The following is a 17502-nucleotide window of genomic DNA, read 5'->3' as shown; positions in this document are numbered from 1 at the left end:
CAGTTCATGTCCCTTCTATGGTTGCTAAAATGTTTTCCAAGAAACCTAGAAAACAACCAGCAATTAGCATCATCCCAGGATGTTTTACTATAATTACAGTCGTAAATTATTCACGATTTTTCAACAAAAAGAAGGTGAACAAGTTCACTTGCTTTGCCTTTATTAACTCTTACAAGCTATTTACTGTGTGCCACTTTGATTTCCTGTGAGGGACTCACCGTTTATCGCATTGTATGAGCGGTAGCATGGGGGACCTTAATCCGGTGCGTTCTGTGTTACAAACCGAACGCACCCCTCCAGGGCGCTTGGCTGTGTGGGCGTTCCTGTATAATTGCTCGCAGATTTCTTCGTCCTCATTGGTTCACAGCAGCGGGGTCCGTGTGAACCGGGAAGAGGAGGGGGAGCTGTGGTCAAACCCTCCGCGACCTAAACAGCATCAGGAGGGAGAGAGGGGAGGAGAGCCGCAACCCGCAGCAGCAGCAGCAGCAGCGTCGCAGCCCCGCTCTCAGCCTGCATGGGCTAGCTGGTCGGTTAGCTAGCTTTAGCATCGTCCGACTACGCCGCACCGCCTCTCCCCTGCCGCCGAGAACCCCGGGTTGTTATCTCCGTGTTTTCCTCACCGTCCCCCCGCCGGTCCTGCCTCCCCTCCCGCCCGACTCCAAGATGATGAAGTTTAGGTTTCGTCGGCAGGGCACCGACCCGCAGAGGGAGAAGATAAAACAAGAGCTGTTCGCCTTCAACAAGGTAAAGTAACGGGACGGAGGAGAGGGAGGGAGACGGAGAGAGGGGTTACCACCTCCTCTTCTCTCTTCCTCTGCTGCTCCCCCAAAACTATCTCCTCTATCTCGAGACGGGACCATGTTTTAAGTCGAGCACTCTGCAGCGTCGCCCCGGCCGCTCCTCCAGACACACAGCTGAAAACTGCAGCTGAGGGGCGATGGACTCTTTGTTGATGTGTGTGTTTCTGTTGTTTTCACGGCTCGTTAATTGGCTTTAACCCCAAACGAGGCCCGCGTTCAGAGTGAACCGAGGCAAACTTCTCCCCGCAGACGCAACATCGCTTTAATTAACCACCAACAACAGATTATGTCAGTGATAGGGATTGTCAGGCGTCGCAGTAACGAGATTAGTTGTGTTGCGCTGCAGCACTTTGATGCTTCATGTGTGTGTTGGAATGAGTGAGTGAGTGAGTGAGTGACCCATATTTTCATTCAGATATCGATCAAGATGGCTGTCAGTGTGGTGACAGTCGGACCCCTCTTAGAGCCAGTGTCGGGTTTCATCCTGGCACCTCACACCTCCACATGTACAGTAAAACCAACTCAACTTCCCGAAACCTGACTGCATGATCCGAGCTGCGTGCTGTCACCCTGGCTGGTGGAAGCTGCAGTAACAGGGTCCACATGCCACACTGAGATGCAGGAGCCAGTTGAGCTCTGCTGTGGCCCTGAACCCAGGTTAGATGAGGCTGCTGTGCTGTCTGTATGTACACTGTGTCACCACTCGCAAAGTAGAGCAGAGTGTCCCAGGGGAGACCAAACTTTATGATGTTGGAAGCCACGATTTATCACGCACACCGTGGATGACGAGGTGAACCTCGCTCAGCTGGATTGCTCAGAAAGGCATAGCAGATAGTGCATCTAAGTACTTGAATTGAGTGTTTTCTCTAGGTTTGTGTCCTGCAGTTTCACCTCATCTTGGATCTTGGTTGTAAAAGCTAATGCAGATGATGATAAACAGCACTCTTAATGATACAACTTGCTTAGGAAGTCCACAGGGGATTAACTACAACCATTAGATCTGGGAAAAGCCATTTAGTTAGTTGTGATGCTCCGTGCAGTGATCCAAAATTTGTTTGGCGTATACTGGACGGGTACTCTGAAATTCTAGTATCTGTATCTAAACCATTGATGCCAGTGAAGCTAGACTTTTTGTATTCAGTTGATTGTTCACTGAGAGTTGTAAAAACACACAAACTAGCGTGTGATGACAGATCAGCTTGTCATGGCATGCAGGGTTGCAGTAGCCTTGTTAATGGTCCCAGTAAGGTCCATTCAGAACCTGTGGTTACTTGTCTATCCCCGGTTCTCTGATGCCCCTTTTCAACCGACATGGAAAGTATTCCATTCTGGTTTACTTACTGTTTGTTTTTATCTACAACCTCATTTTTTTTTTTTTTTTATGTCTTGCTGCAAAACCGATCGCCCTTGTCATCTAAAGCTGAAAGTTGTTAGAGGTTTTCATCGACCTCAGTGGGCATGTCATATTCTACAGGTTGTAAAAGAGGATGGAGAAGTCATGCACGCGATTGTCTTCTATGTCTAATGCTTATAGTGAATATCTGGTCCATGCTTGGTTTTTGGATAGAGACAAATATCTGTTATAACTGAAAAAAATGCTTGCAGGCAAGCAATGCAATCTGCCATCTTTCTACGACTGTTTACTTCCTGTGTTGTGCATCATGCAACACCCTCTGTTGATTACACATCCTTGATCACAGTGGTTCTGCTCAAAACTGATAGAAAGGCGTGTTGGCTTGCTCGATGGCACTAGTATTCTAAGAATCCTGATCAGAACCAGAACTAATTTGGTGGAAAAGTTGTGTGAGTAACTAGTGAGATGTCACATTATGGTCTGCATGTTAAAGTGAGTGCTATGAATGGAAACACACTTTCAAGTTTGAACCTTCAAATGCAAAGTCTACACTGCATGATTTCGGTTGTTGTAAAAATGCATGAAAAGTTACAGACCAGAGATGAAGGCATAAAAAACTGTCAGTCTTACAAACATATAAATACTTTTGTTTTAGTATGTGTTTCATTTTTAGAGAGATGTTATGAGAGATGGCAGAGAAGGAGGGGTTAGAAGGATGCAAACAAAATAAGGTGGTCTCCTCTGGGAATAGATTTTAAACTCTTATTAAAATGTCCATCAGAAGTTTCCCAGAGGCCAGTGTGACATATTGAAATGTGTGTGTGTGTCTTTGTGTGCACGTCATAGTGAATTCTTATATTTGTGAAATCTGTGGCTTTTTCAGCGTGAAAATATTCTTAAGTTAATCGATAATTGTCGTCACGGAGCCACATTTTTTTTTTTTTTTTATCAACTAACCACTGCAGCTCTACATGAAGATATGAATTTAGGGTTATTGGTAAAATACCCTTGACAGTAGCGATAATGCCCAAAGATTTATAAATTAGCTGAAAGGGAAATAATTGGCAACTATCATTTTTCAAGCAAAAATGTCAAACATTGCTAGTACTAGCTTCTTAAATGCAAAGGTTTGTTAAGTTTCTGTGTCATTTATTATGGAAAATGAAAAGCCTTTGGGTTTTGGACTGTTTGTTGGCCAAGAGAAGGAATTTGAAGACTTTGGGCTTTGAGCATTTTTCACAATTTTTCTGACATTTGATAGATGAAATGATTAATTGAGTAATTGTGGAAATGATAGACATGTGAATCGATAATGAACTGTCCATGAACTGTTTGTCGCAGTGTGACAACCAGACATGTTCTTTTTAAAGGTTTGGCACCAGCTGCAGCAACTATCACAGAGGTGGTCTCACAACAGGAGTGTTACTTTGATGTGTGTGTGTGTGTGTGTGTGTGTGTGTGTGTTTGTGCGCGTGTGTGTGTGTGCGTGTGTGTGTGTGTGTCAGACTGGTACTAAGAAACGAAGAGTTAATGTTTTACCTCGTATCTGAGTTCCAAACGAAATAAGTCATTGCCAAGTTTCTCGATCACAGAGGCCGGTCAAAGTTTTTTGGCCACAAAACTTTAAAGACCCCCTCGACCTCTTTAAAGTGGGTTAAGGTATCTACAGAGTTTCTGTTCTGTTTTCCCCTCTGTTGATCTAAATACTTTCCCAGCTGTCTCGCCTTCTCCCGACATGTGTGGAAGGAATAGCTGTGAATTGATGTTAATCCCATTTAACAAAGTCTGCAGAGCGTTTTAATGAAGCAGTGTTGCTGCCATCAGTGTTTTTTAAGAACTTTCCTCTTACTTTATTAAGGGGATCCTCCCTTTTAGACGCCTCACTGACTGTGCAGACACTCGCACACAAAAACAGAGCGTGGCATTAAAGGAAATAAAATAAATCTGAGTGTTTTTCATTGTCTTTCTTGTGTCATCTGTTAATCTCTCCTCTGTTTGTCTTTCCCACATCTTTGCTCTGTCTGTTATTCTCTCTCAGACTGTGGAACATGGCTTCCCTCATCAGCCCAGTGCTTTGGCCTTTGACCCAAAGCTGCAACTCATGGCCATCGGGACAAAATCAGGAGCCATCAAAGTGTATCCTTTTTATTATCATCTTTTATTTGCAACATCTGTCACAGTAAGGCCAGGGAATAATTGACATTTTTTGAGTTAACCACATTTTTCAATGTCTTACATCTGCTTCAGTCCATTCCACATGTCTAAAAGCTCTAAATGTGGTTTACAGAGCAAAAATGAGCCATGAAATATGCCAAACTAATTGTAAAAAGTTAAAATGCATCATCCCAGCTGACTGTGCACCTGTCAAAATCCACCCGACTACGACTTGCAAGACAAAAACTATCAAAGAACCCTGAGTGGCGACTGGTAGGGTACACAAACAGTTTTTCCTTCCACTGCTGTCAGTTCACATCTTTTGAAGTGCAGCTCTGTTTAGCTGTACATCAGCTCTGCGGTGCAGCTACAGGCGGATCAGTGTTTCATGCACCTGTCGGGCTCTTCAATGTCATGTTATTGAGATTTTGTTTCCTGTGCGGTTTGTACTGCTCCTTTAAACGCCTGTCATTTATAAAAAAAAACAAAGCAAAAACGTGTCTACACAAAGGGTCCATGCTATTTTTGGGCTTTTTAAAGCTAATTTAACTGTTTGGTTAATGTCTGTGCTGCTTTTTTTCTACATTGCCGTTGGTTGTCTTGCTCTCACGATGCCTCGCTGTGCTTTTACGAATGTTGAGGAAATAACTGATCAGATGTTTCTGCTGCAGAGCTGTTTATATAACGTCACTTCAGCAGGGCAGTGCATTGCTGTGTGTGCTGTCTGTCTCTGTGGGTAGTTGCACTGTCTGCAACCCTGAAGTGAAGAAGAGTGATCTGTTGTTTCCGTCGGAACTGACAATATTGGAGGAAAGTTTAATCATTTGTACAATCTGGGTTTTATTTTCATAGTTGTGGCCATCACTCTTTTGGGTCATAGTAGCATTTTTCTCACACCAGCTACTAAATGTCAGATATTTAGGAAATAAAATGAACACCCAAATGCTGATTAGCGTTTGCCGCCTGACTCTCAATACTTACTGGAGGAGTAAGCACACACTTACACGCAATTGATGTTTCAGGTGCACTCACTTTCAGTTTAATTGCCGCTTAAGTGCTTTAGACGATCTGGTCAAAGTGACGGTTTGTTTAACAACTGCATGCGTCAATCTGACCACTTGTGCTCCTGCCATATTATACTCTGTTGAAGCGCTGTCACCGCCTCCAAATCACTGCAATTAACTTGGTGAGTAGAATGTAATTGTAGCTGTGAAAATGACACTAAGTGAGGAAAAACAAAATGGCATCATTACGTACACTATCGAGCGCATAATTGTTGGAATACCATGGATGCTTTTTTTTTTTTGAGCTTGCGGTCAGTTGGGAATCTAACGCCTGACATGGGTCAGGCGTTAGATTCCCAACTGACCGACAGTGTTAGTGCTTGAGCAACGCAGAGCTAGCTTGGACACACTGAGTAAAGCTGTACTGGTTTGGCTGGCGAGAAGCATTGCAGCAAAACCATAATTTGGCTTGGAGTGTCAGCGTGTCAAAAGTTCCAGCAGCTTAGAGGCTGATGCAGAGTCCACATGACGAAACTCACTGACATATTATTGATCTTGCTCATCTCTCTACGGCTTCCAACTCTGTCATGTTCACTATGATTGTTCTGTGGGTTAATAGCAGGCTGACATCAGTCTGTTGCGTAGTCGTTGGGTTGTTTACTGGTCAAGCGCCATCATCTTTGGAAAATAAGGAGGTTAAGGGTGTTTTTGTTTTGCATGTTTGCCTCACATGTTTCACGTTTGTCTTGCATGCGTCTTTGACGAGCTGCAGTGGAGAGCGTGTAACAGGATTTATCAACACAAACATGCCAGTGTTTATGTTGAGTGTAATCACCATGACTGTTTATGGTTATTTTAACAGTATGTGCACATTTATCACCGTGTGTGTGTGAAGGGAGGCTTGCTGTGGTTGTGTGCAGATGCATCGGACCGGAGAATTGACTCTTTGAGATGCAGCTTTCAGAGAGAGAGAGAGAGAGAGGCTGGCGGTGCCAGGCACTTGCACCCCAGAGGGAGATGGATGGAGGGAGAAATGGAGGAGGGGAGAGATGGAGATAAACGGAGGCAGCAAAGACAAGGGAGTGTAAAAGAGATGGAAGAGGGAGGCAAAATAACTCCACTTCACGGCTGTACCTATTTGAGCAAAATGACTGATACTGCAAAGCTCAGACGAGTCATCCTGCTTTTTAACAAGGTCCCAGCTGCTGTTGGAATTTCTGGAAAGTCAGCATGTATACCCTCAGAGAATATCTGGGAAGTGTAGCAAGAGTCATGTTGCAGGAAAGAAAAGAAACGCTGTATCTTGTTTTACACTGATTGCATTAGATCGGTGGTTCCTAACCCCTTGAGGGTCTCAAGGTAGCCCAGGTTGGGTTTTAATTAAAGGGCAAAGAAAGAATGTTAAAAATGAATTGACACAAATTATGTTAAATGTTTTAATTTTCTCAGTATTTCTGTATAAAAAACATTTGGATGAAACAGGTTGACAAGTAAAATCTTGTTTGTTGAGCTTCTCATAACAGCTGACAAAGTGTTGTCAGTAGATGTTGCTTTATTTGTCAGAAGGGTGAAGATCAAAAAGGCCTGCAAAACTGCTTAATATCACCTTCTGGCTGGTTTCATGCACATTACAGCAAGTAAAATTAAGTGTAAACCATCTTTAAAGCAACACAAACCAGGTAGAAGGAGTGACCTTAGTTCATGATTTTTTCAACAATCGATTACTTTTATTATCATTGATCAATTATCTGCAGATTATTATTATCATTATTATTTTCTTAATTGATTGGTTGATGAAATTTCCAAAACAAAGCTGCAAATCCTCAAATTTGAAATGGTGGTACCAGAAAAAATGATCGCTGGAAAAATTCTAGAAAAATGACTAAAATGATTGATCAGTTATCAAAATAGCTGCAGGTTATTTGTGTTTTGATTGACTGATGGATTAATCGTTTCAGCAGTAATGTCAGGGCGCCGAGGAGTGCTCAGTTGCGGTTAAAAAAAAGATTGTCTTCACTGTCCGTGTCCACATTTCCTGATAATCGCACAGACTCACTGACTTGGGTTTGACCTGGATGTTCCTGCCAGCATACCTGCCTAGTACTGTAAAACACACACACACACTCCCAGGTTGTAATGCCAGATGTGCGGTTTAAATTCTCACACACTGACGCCTGGACAGCTCAGGAGTAAAAGACTGAACAGAAAGTTCAGTCGATCAGAGTTTATTGACTCAATTACAAGGATGTAGTGGAAAATTGCAATATTTGAGGAGTTTTTTTTTCCTCTTGTTTGAACTTCTGTTCTCCATCCTGGCATGATCTCTCCTCTTGTTCACATGCACGCTCGTTCAGCCTCTCGCTCGAGTTTCTCACTTGTTCTCTCCTTCGTCCTCGCTCTCTCTCTCCCTGCGTGTTTAGAAAGGCAGAGTCATATTACGCCCTGAGAGTTTCTGCAATCGACCACAGACTGGGGCTCGGCAGAGGGAAGGGGACAATGTGGTGCGGACTTTTTTGTGTGTGTGTATGTCAAGAGAGATCATGTGTGGGGGTGGTGAGCCGATTCTTGGGGAGTCTGTCTCCTGTGAAGAATGCATGTTGGGCTGCCCTGGGTTAACCCTCCGTGTGTGTGTGTGTGTGTGTGTGTGTGTGTTTGTGTGTGTATTGGGTGAGTAAGAGCTTTGTTGCTGAGTCTAGTCTTAATAAAGGAAGCTTTTGAATCGGTTTCCAAGACAACCAGCGCAGTTGCTGGGGATGAGAAGTACTCGCAGACTGGAGGGTATTAAAAGTCTGCAGCTCAGCACGTCACACACCAGTTTGTTGGTAGAAATACATCAGTTAAGTCAAAGTACTGCGCACAGTATCACTGTACCAGTATGAAACTGTCAGCGGTGACCTTATCTGTACAATCCAGTACGTGCTGAATCACACTGAAACTTTGTGACCATTCAGTATTGACAGTCCTGCAGCAGAGGACAAGCTAATATTTACACACACGCACCAGCAGAGCTTTGATGTGTGTGGGTGTGCTCCTCCAGCTGTCATCTCTCCCTCTGTCTGTCTGGCATCCTGTTGGTCACACACACACACACACACACACACACACACACACACACACACACACACACACACACGCACACACGCTGCGTCATTGGATCTTGTTTCTTTTCCTGGCATTTCTTCATATTTAGAAGTAGGTGACCAGCATTGTTTGCTGATGTCACAGGGTTGCGGCTTGATTCTGTGTACGGGAATTCAGTGTTTTAACACTGAGTCACCCGCTTTTGCAAGACTTGGTGGAGACATGTATTACATTGAACATAAATAAGATTTATTTTTCCTTTCTTCCTGTTGTCTAAACCGAATATAAGACACGCCTTTTGTTTGTGCTCTGCTGTTTGGAAGCCTTGAGTTTGGCCTTATTGTCTATTTTCTACTAAATGGGGCCATAGTTTACAATATGAACATCGTGCTTTGCTGAAGAAGACTTGAAACTAGCGATTGACACCATAAACGCATTAGTAAGCTGTTTACTGAGGTATTAAATCAAGTGTTGTTTTTCTCATAAGCTCCTATACAATTAGACTTCTTGTTGAAACCAGTCGAGTTGCCGCCTGCTGACCTTTTTAGGAATGGAGGTTTAAGCCACTTCTGCATTGCCTTCACTTTTCAGACCCGGAAGCTCCGTCCATATTTTATGCTTCCTACACATTGTGGCATGAGTCGTGGACTCCGACAGCTGTTTAAGCTCAATGTGAGGGAATACTGGCGTGTTAATCCATCTTTCATGTCAACCAATTTTTTTTGTAGTATGTGGTGAAAACAGTAAATTCCCCATGTGCTTGTTTGTGCCACAGAATTTCCTTTTAATTTTTACACAGCTCCAGATTTTCCTGCCCCTTTTTATTGCCTGCTTTTTATTTGTACCAAGTCCCATTAATTTGTTTTTCATGCTTCGCTGCACAGACTGTGGTTTGTGTAATTTGTGGAGAAAATACTACATTATGTAACCTGTGTTCTTTTTAGGCGTTTGCGTTTAACAAATCAATAAGTTGAAGATGCGGACTCCCTTTAACATTACTCCCACCCATCACCTCCTCCTCCCTCTCACCCACACACTGCCTACTCTCTGCTAACTGTCATTACGTTCTACCATATACAGTACATCGCCTTTTTTTGCTTGCAGTTCACCTACCTTTGCTCTTTTTCTCCTCCTATCATGTCTCTTTTGCATCGTTTCCCTCCCACCACCATCTCTCTGTCTCTCTTTTTGTCACTCAATCGATTGACTATAGCTTGTTCCTCATTGATATTCCCGAAGAATGGCAGGACATTTAAACACCCCCAATGTGCCGGCCTGTCTTTCTAAAACGGAGGCGTAATATTCCTCCTTTTCCAAAAGCCGCCTCTGAAGTAGGCGTAAACATGTGACGTGACGTGAAGCTCGAAGTTTGGCTGTGAACAATGACAACGAATTTGTCTTCAAAATAAGAGCTTTACATTGCACCCCATTGGAGTTTAGAACTGCAAACTTATCCGGGAGGCTTTTAATTTGAAAGTAGCGACCGTCCTTGGCTTGCCGACACAACAACAAGCTAACACAACCAAACAGCTACAGAGACCGAGGAGACGCTAGCATCTCCTGGATCTCAGCGGCTGTCCAGTTGCTCATCTTAATGTCCGCGGATGAAGTGATGGACTGACTGCTGTGATCAGCTGTTTCCTGGTTTTAAAACACCCCCGGCTGTGGGTCGCACAACAGTGCAGGTCATCGACACCTCCGCCCACCTCACGCAGAGGCCGGCACATTGATGCCTCGTTTTTAGGTAGCAGGCGAGGCGGAAATAAGTGTACCCTCCGAGGTGGAAAATCGGCGGACCAAAACAGACCCCCAATTTGCCGGCCTCTGTCTAAAACCGCGGACCGAGCCGCCAAAAGGACGGGCAAATTGGCGGCTTGGTGCTCTGGCCAAAAACCTCTCCACCCTCCCCCCTCCTCGTCTTTTGTCTGTGCTGATCCTCCTCACCCCCCACACCTATACAGATGAATGGACACACACACACACACACACACACACACACACACACACACACACACACACACACACACACACACACACACTCTCTCATCCAGTTGCCAACAAGTTGGAGGGGGCCTGTCTGTAGGGATAAAGGGTGTGTGGTCTCACCGAGTGGAACAGAGTACAGGAGCGAAAAAGAAAACATTTACCCGAACTGACAGATCAAAGTTGAATTATTGGGACGGGTGTATTAATTACAGCAAAGAAGAGGGGGGGGGGGGAGAGAGAGAGAGAGAGAGAGAAAAAAGAGTGGCGTGTAATGGTACTGTGTGCTAGCTTTGTATTTGCCAGCTGTATCTTCAAGAATTGTAACGCTATTGCCAGAATACTTCCCAACTCTATTGGCAATGGATAATGATAAGCCTAATAAGCTAATGTGAAAGCAAATTAATGTACTTGACAGGGACTTTGACTGAAGTAAAATATGTTTTGCTTCAGCGTAATCTTACATGCCGGATGGTATGTTACACAGAACCATCTGGGAAGAAACTGTTTGGGAAACGTTCACAAAGTACTCTGCAGGCAACTGGACTAACCTTTCATCGTCTATCACGGGCTAACTTCAAACTTTTAGATCAACAGTAAGAGAAACTCATACCAAAGTCAGACAGGAGAAGACCGAAAATATCTTTGTGGTCGAGACAAGCCTTCAGTGCCGTTCTTTGTTCCTCTTTCAATTAAATAACATCTTCAGTTCTGATATGACTGATGCCAGCATCATCTTTAGTAAACCCCTTTCGGAAGCACCATTGTTGCTGCCAGTAGCAGTATGCTGATTGTTCCGAACCACTGTGGTTTGTTAGTGTTATAGCATGCTAATATTTGCATAAACAGGAGTGTTGAACAAATTCTACTTTTGACTTGATAATGCTGCTGCATCGTTAACAAACCAAGAAGTCGTAAAGTGATTACAATTCACATGAGGGGTGCATGATTTCAGCGTGGTGCTAGAGGAAAAATCATTGAAGTCAGTAGGATTCGTCCTCTGGGGATCATGAATGTTTGTAGTGTTGTAGTTCAACTATGTTTAAACTGTTCTGTTGCTGATTTGACAGCAAAGCATGTCTTCAGATTTGACTGCTGCCGTGTCATGGGGGGGCGTGCGGGACAAGAGAGGGGAGGTGTGGGAGGTGGAGAGGTACTAGCTGAGGCAGTGAATGCAAATGAGACAGGATTGTTTCTGTAGTGGGTGGGTGGAGTTGTTTGGCTTGTCTCGTTGTAGACTGCCTTTTGGCAGACGTCTGAGGAGTTTGTGATTGTGTGTGTGTGTTGCTATGTGTGTAGGGAAGAAAGGGAGTTGAAAAAATTGCATTCAAATGATGCCTCCAGAAGTTTGGAACTAAAACAATTAGTTGGCTGAAGTCTGTCTGAAGTTTTCTTTTTAACGTTTCAGAATGTTTTCGCTGGCATAGATGGTCTAATTGTCCTTTCTGCGTGTGGTCAACTTACACATTCATCCTTGGGTCTAGCAATCCGTGCTTCCTGTCAATCCCTATCTTCTGTCGTGTGTGTGTGTGTGTGTGTGTGTGTGTGTGTGTGTGTGTGTGTGTGTGTGTGTGTGTGTGTGTGTGTGTGTGTGTGTGTGTGTGTGTGTGTGTGTGCGTGTGTGTGCGTGCGAGCTGGCCGTTGTCTGTGTGTCCGCATGGAGGACAATGCCTTCTGTTTGTCTGTATTCAGACCGTGAAATCGCTTTATCCCTGCTAACGCTCTCTCTCTGCATCACCGGGCAATCGCTGTGTGTGTGTGAGGAAGAGACAGTGATTCAGTGATTATGAGTTACTGTAGGCCTCCATTGTGTGCATTTCAGGGTTCTCTGTTGAGCAATCGGGCAAATCTTTGCTTGCTCCACTCCCAGCATGCAGTGCTGATGACTGTTGTCTTTGCGTTGATCAGCACAGTTAAACCAGTACGTCATTCAACAGGTTGCTCAAAGTTTGAAGTCTACCATGTTGAATTATTTTTCCTGAACCTTTGATGTAACTCTAAGAACATTTATACACAGCTTTGAGTGTCCCTTCAGCTTGTCTCTCTGCTTTTTATGAGTTTCTGTGGTTTATTTTATGAATTCTTTCAATTTCATATCCAAATTGGATTGCAGAAGCCTTTGAATAACTGCTTTGAGTCAGTGTTTCCAGCTCTTTACCCAGTATTGACCTGATTGGTTTTACACCCTGGTGTATGTGTCTGTGTTTGGACTGTGGAAGAAGCCTCTGATCTTCCTTGCGAGGCATCCTGAGAATTTGTGGTAGCTCCTTTCATCTTTCTTTCTTTCTTTCTTTCTTTCTTTCTTTCACATGCCTTAAATTGAAGCATATCTTTATGTGGCATGTTTTGAAATGGCAGATTCATCCGCCCTTGATGTTTATCACAAGTGTAATCGGAATAAGAGTTTTTAGTCACTCTGGCGGCATGGCTCCAGGAATGGTAATGTCGGTCGGTCCGGTTCTTTGATCCAGACTGAAATGTCTCAACAACTATTGGATGGATTGTGGTTTTTAGTATAATTTAGTACACACATTTGTGTCCTACTCAGGATGAATTATACTTTGGTGATCCGTTGACTTTTCCTCCAAATATCTGCAAAAACGATTACTCCTTCCATAGAAAAATTAGCTGCCAACTATTCTGTTAAGCAATTAATAATTCAGGTCATTTTTCAGGCAAGATGTCAAAATTTGCCCATTACAGCTTCTTAAATTAAAGGCTTTTTTTGTCATTTAGGTTAGTAAATGAGGAGTCTAACCCTAACCAGACAAAAGAAGCAATTTGATACGTCACTTTGGGCTGTGGAGATAAGCATTTTTCAGTTTAATTGAGTGAAAATAATTGTATATTAACCAAGAGAAATAAAGAGAATAATCATTAATGGCAGCCCAAGAGAGCATCTTAACATGCTAAATTAACGTGTGGTAAGACTGAGACTGTGTGTGTATGTATTCATGTGAATTTAACTTCTCAGCACACTTATGTATCTGTATTTAGTACAACAGCCTGGTTGCTGCAGAGGGAGGGAGGCAGGCTGACACATTTATTATCTGCCCACTACTATTGAGGGCTTGCAATATTGGCCAATGAGCAGATCCCATGGGGGGACGGATTACACAGAAACATATACACACATTTATAATGAGGTTACAGCAAGAGGGTCTCCATCTACAGATGTCCCTAGTGAGGAGGTGATGACATCATCGCCGGGAATCCCTCTACCAGCTGTCCTCTGACATCACCAGGACCAGGAAGTGTGTGTGATCTGTGAATCATGTGCCACAGCTGAGCCTTTTTTTTTTTTTTTAACAGTCGTGATCACACTCTCTTTGTTTGTCCCTCCTCATAGCAGTAAGAACTTCTCCTATGCTTTACAGTACTTCTGCTGCCTGCCGGACGCATTTACTTGTGTCGAATGACAAGGTTTCAAATTGGACTACTACAGACCAGCCAAGTGTCAAGGCTCTGACACAGTCTCAAATAGTCATTAGTGATGGTATTTTTCTCTCTCCTTGCACTGACAGCTTTCTGTGCAGTCTTATTTTGCACAGCCAGCTTAAATTTGTGTGAGATGATGTGCAGATCTGTGTGACGAATGAGCTGTGGTCATCGTCGCATACCTGGGATACACGCGCAAACCACTGCCGTCCATCTGTCTTATACAAACGTGGAACTCTGATTTTGTCTTCTGACAGTTTTCTCACAGCAGTCACAACTGTTTTCATCTCTGTTTCATCACCTTTCCTGCATGGATGTGTTTCTACTCACTTTGCCGACCTTACTTTGCTCACCCCGTCTGCTTTTAACACAGCTATTTGACACATTTTGCAGTTGCATGTTCACTCTCACTTCAACATTCTTTCTTTGGTTGCATGAGGCAGTGCTTTCTTGCTGAGAATGAAGGCCCTTACACACTGACAATGCCTAACGGGCTGACGTGAGGGCTGTTGGTGACCATCTGTGTAATCTGTGACCAGTTGGTGCATTGTGTCTTGAGGCGTTGGCACTGTACAGCCCTTGTTGGTAGTGATTGAGCCTGAAAGATGAGATGTACCTTTAGTAATCCCCTGTAAGATAAATTCAATTGAAAGTATTTTTGTGTAGCCCGTAAACCACCCATTTTTGCTCTCAAGCTTTTCTGGAAGGAAGTCACTGCACCTGGCCAAGTCCCTAATGTCAGCCCGACTGATACTCGATTTTTGGGGACAATACAATATATTCCATATTACCCCTAGCATCATATACTAAGTAATAATATCTAAAACATTTGATTTTCATATCTGCAGTAATGGGACAACATGTATCTTTTATGAGCCCATATCGGGTGATAATATCAGCCAACGGATGTATCAGTCCTGCTCTACATATAACCTTCAGTTTTTGTACGTGTTAAACAAATGATATATGATGTGTTAAATGATGATCTTGGTGCTCATAGGCAGATTGTGAAACCTTTTGGACAGAGCCAGGCCAGCTGTTTCCACCTGTTTCCAGTATTTATGCTATGCTAACCAGCTGCTTGCTGTAGCTCCAAATTAACCATACAAATATCAGAGTGTTATCAATCCTTCATCTTACACTCTGCAAGGAATCAAGAATTAGGAGACTGTATGCATCTTTTAATTGTGCGTTTCTCTCACATAGTCACATAAACTCTGTCCTGGTCTCTCTGCCTCTTTTGTTTCTGGACTGGTGGTTCATGACCCATGAGTGAATGTTCCCCTCACACCTCCACCTCCAGCTGTCTGAGGCATGTGTTATTGCAGCGAATAAAACCCAGGGACAGGAAGTGACAACATTGAAGGAATGCTAGTATAACACTCTGTCGGCCCTCTGGGGAATTAGGATAGGGAGGGAGCGAGAAAGGAGGGATTTATGCTGGGAGAAGCAAGAAGAGGGCAGGTACCTTTCTTTTTTCTTTCTTTTTTTTTCTTCTCTGAGCCTGAGAATCAGAGTAGAGCTGAGAGGAGTTAGAAGAAGACGGTTACCAAGAATTGAAGGAGGGAGAAAGGAGACAGTGGAGGAATGTTGGTATTAAAAGTCCACCGGACCCCCACAGGGAAAACGAGTGGTTTAAGGCAGAGATGGGAAAGATGTTTAGAGGAAAGAAACAAATTGTAATGACCTTTTCTGTAATCAAAGAGCTGGCGAAGGAGCGGGTTAAAGAAAGTGAGGAATTGGGGATATATCATTTGTTTCTTAAATAGAACAGATGGGAGAGAAAGGAGGAGAGTAGAGATGAAGATATTGAATTTGTAGAGTTCTTCCTGGGCATGCAGGGAATACAACAGAAAAAAGTCGAGTAGAGATATGAATAGGAATGAAAAAAAGAGGATATTATATGTATTTTGTTATAATATGGATCATATCTCACAAAAAGTATGGATAATATAAAACAATGGTGGTAGAATACAGAAAAGCAGCTCAACTGCAAACATGAGAACTCCCCAGATTTCCTCTTATTTTTCTGCATTTTTAATCCACATTCCTACTGCCTTATGTAAGCAGTGTACTTAACTGTGTCAGTATTGCTCACAAGTGTGTATGTGTGTAGCTGCTAGAGTGTGTGTGTGTGTGTGTGTGTGCGCGCGCGCTAATTTGCAGTTTAGGCCAGTTTAGCCTAGTCCTGTCTACGGCGGCACAGTTCCTGAGTATAGCTTTAATTTTATCAGCTCTAGCTTCATTTACTGGACGAACAAAGATAGGGCTCTGTGTGAAGATCGTCGCAGATTACACACACACATACAGAGTGGCGGTTTAGGGCATCTGCGTCATCTGGTGTTAGTAATTGCTATGAGCTTTGTTATAGCGTTGTAATTTCTCCCTCACTATTACACTTTACCAGTGTGTTTCTTCTGGTTTACAGCTCAGAATCGCTGGTTTAACTGTTCATGCGTTGCACCCTGTCCCCCAAGTCACAGATTTTAATTCAGTCTCTATTTGAAAAGTAAAAGCTTTGAAGAAAACTGTGAAACTTTCCTAACTTACAAGTAATGCGTATTTGAATAACATTATTGTTTTTCTCTTTTGGATTTTATCTAATAAGAGGAGGTGGTGAGCACAGTGTGGCAGTGGCTTATATACAGTATGTACTGATATATACATTTTTTTCCTAGTTCTGTAAGGTGCTGCATTTTGTTAATGTGTAAAATGAATAGTAAATGGCTCCATCTTCTCATACATTGATTTAGATCTTTTTCTTATTGACCGACAACATACTGATGTATTAGGTCAAAGATTGTATGATAAGAGGTTATGATAGGCAATATTTCAATTATTATTATATGGTTATCATGATATGAGTATGCATCATCTTAAATTTAGATGTTATGAATGGCATAAGTGTTGGCATTTCCTGGTTTGAAAGGCTGCATTGCAGTAAAGTGATGTCATTTTCTGACATCCAGTCTTGTTCATCCATGGGTTGTTAGACTGTGCATGAAATGACACTCAGTGGGAAAAACAGTAGTTGTACTGCTGAGCACATCTTTCATACCCCCTCCATGCTCTACACACCAGGCCTAATGTGTTTCACTTACCTCAAATCTCTTGGACAGTATCTTGAATAATGCAAATAGTCTTTAAATAATAGTGTGTGTGTGCTCTTGCACATTCCTTGGCCAATATTCAGCTCATTCCAGCATAAAACTGCACAGCTCTTACATTTATATATAGACTTTCTGTACTATGAAATTTTGTATACTTTCTTGTTCTGTGTTTATTGTTACACACTGATATACCAAGGCAAATTCCTTGTATGCAAAAACCAACTGATCAATTAAACGTATTCTGATTCTGGAACAACTAGTCTTGCAGTGTAGAAGTGGTTTGACTAAGTAATTGCAAAAAATAAAAATAAGTATTAGATAGACAATAATAAGCCCCCATTATATGTGTTTGTTTCTGCCATGTGGCACATGTTGCCCTGGTGGTATGCTGGGTGTGGAGTCTTGTCATTGAACACTGTAAAAGTTTGCTTTGTTATGAATTTCCTTGACGGGACTCTCGCAGCTACGGGGCCCCCGGTGTGGAATTCACAGGACTACACAAAGACACCACTGCTGTCACACAGATCCATTTCCTGCCTGGACAGGTGAGCTCCATACCCCTTAGGAGACCCCTTTGA

General features: G+C 42.9%; 1 protein-coding gene across 2 annotated transcripts in view; it reads left to right on the top strand.

The window, feature by feature from the left end:
• Nucleotides 1–380: 380 nt before the first annotated feature.
• llgl1 (LLGL scribble cell polarity complex component 1) overlaps nucleotides 381–17502 on the top strand; it is a 35435-nt gene continuing 18313 nt past the window's right edge. The window contains exons 1-3 of one of the 2 annotated variants that reach the window (XM_030408960.1): nucleotides 381–744; nucleotides 4193–4290; nucleotides 17388–17469. In XM_030408960.1, the coding sequence (XP_030264820.1) occupies nucleotides 664–744; nucleotides 4193–4290; nucleotides 17388–17469 (261 nt within the window). In that variant the 5' untranslated portion in view covers nucleotides 381–663. The remainder of the gene's footprint in view (nucleotides 745–4192; nucleotides 4291–17387; nucleotides 17470–17502) is intronic. The other variant, XM_030408959.1, reaches the window with a different exon arrangement.

The sequence above is a fragment of the Sparus aurata genome, chromosome 23, assembly GCF_900880675.1.
Source record: "Sparus aurata chromosome 23, fSpaAur1.1, whole genome shotgun sequence".
NCBI lineage: Eukaryota > Metazoa > Chordata > Actinopteri > Spariformes > Sparidae > Sparus > Sparus aurata.
The sequence above is the reverse complement of the archived record's forward strand: the minus strand, read 5'-3'. Positions and strand labels throughout refer to the sequence as shown.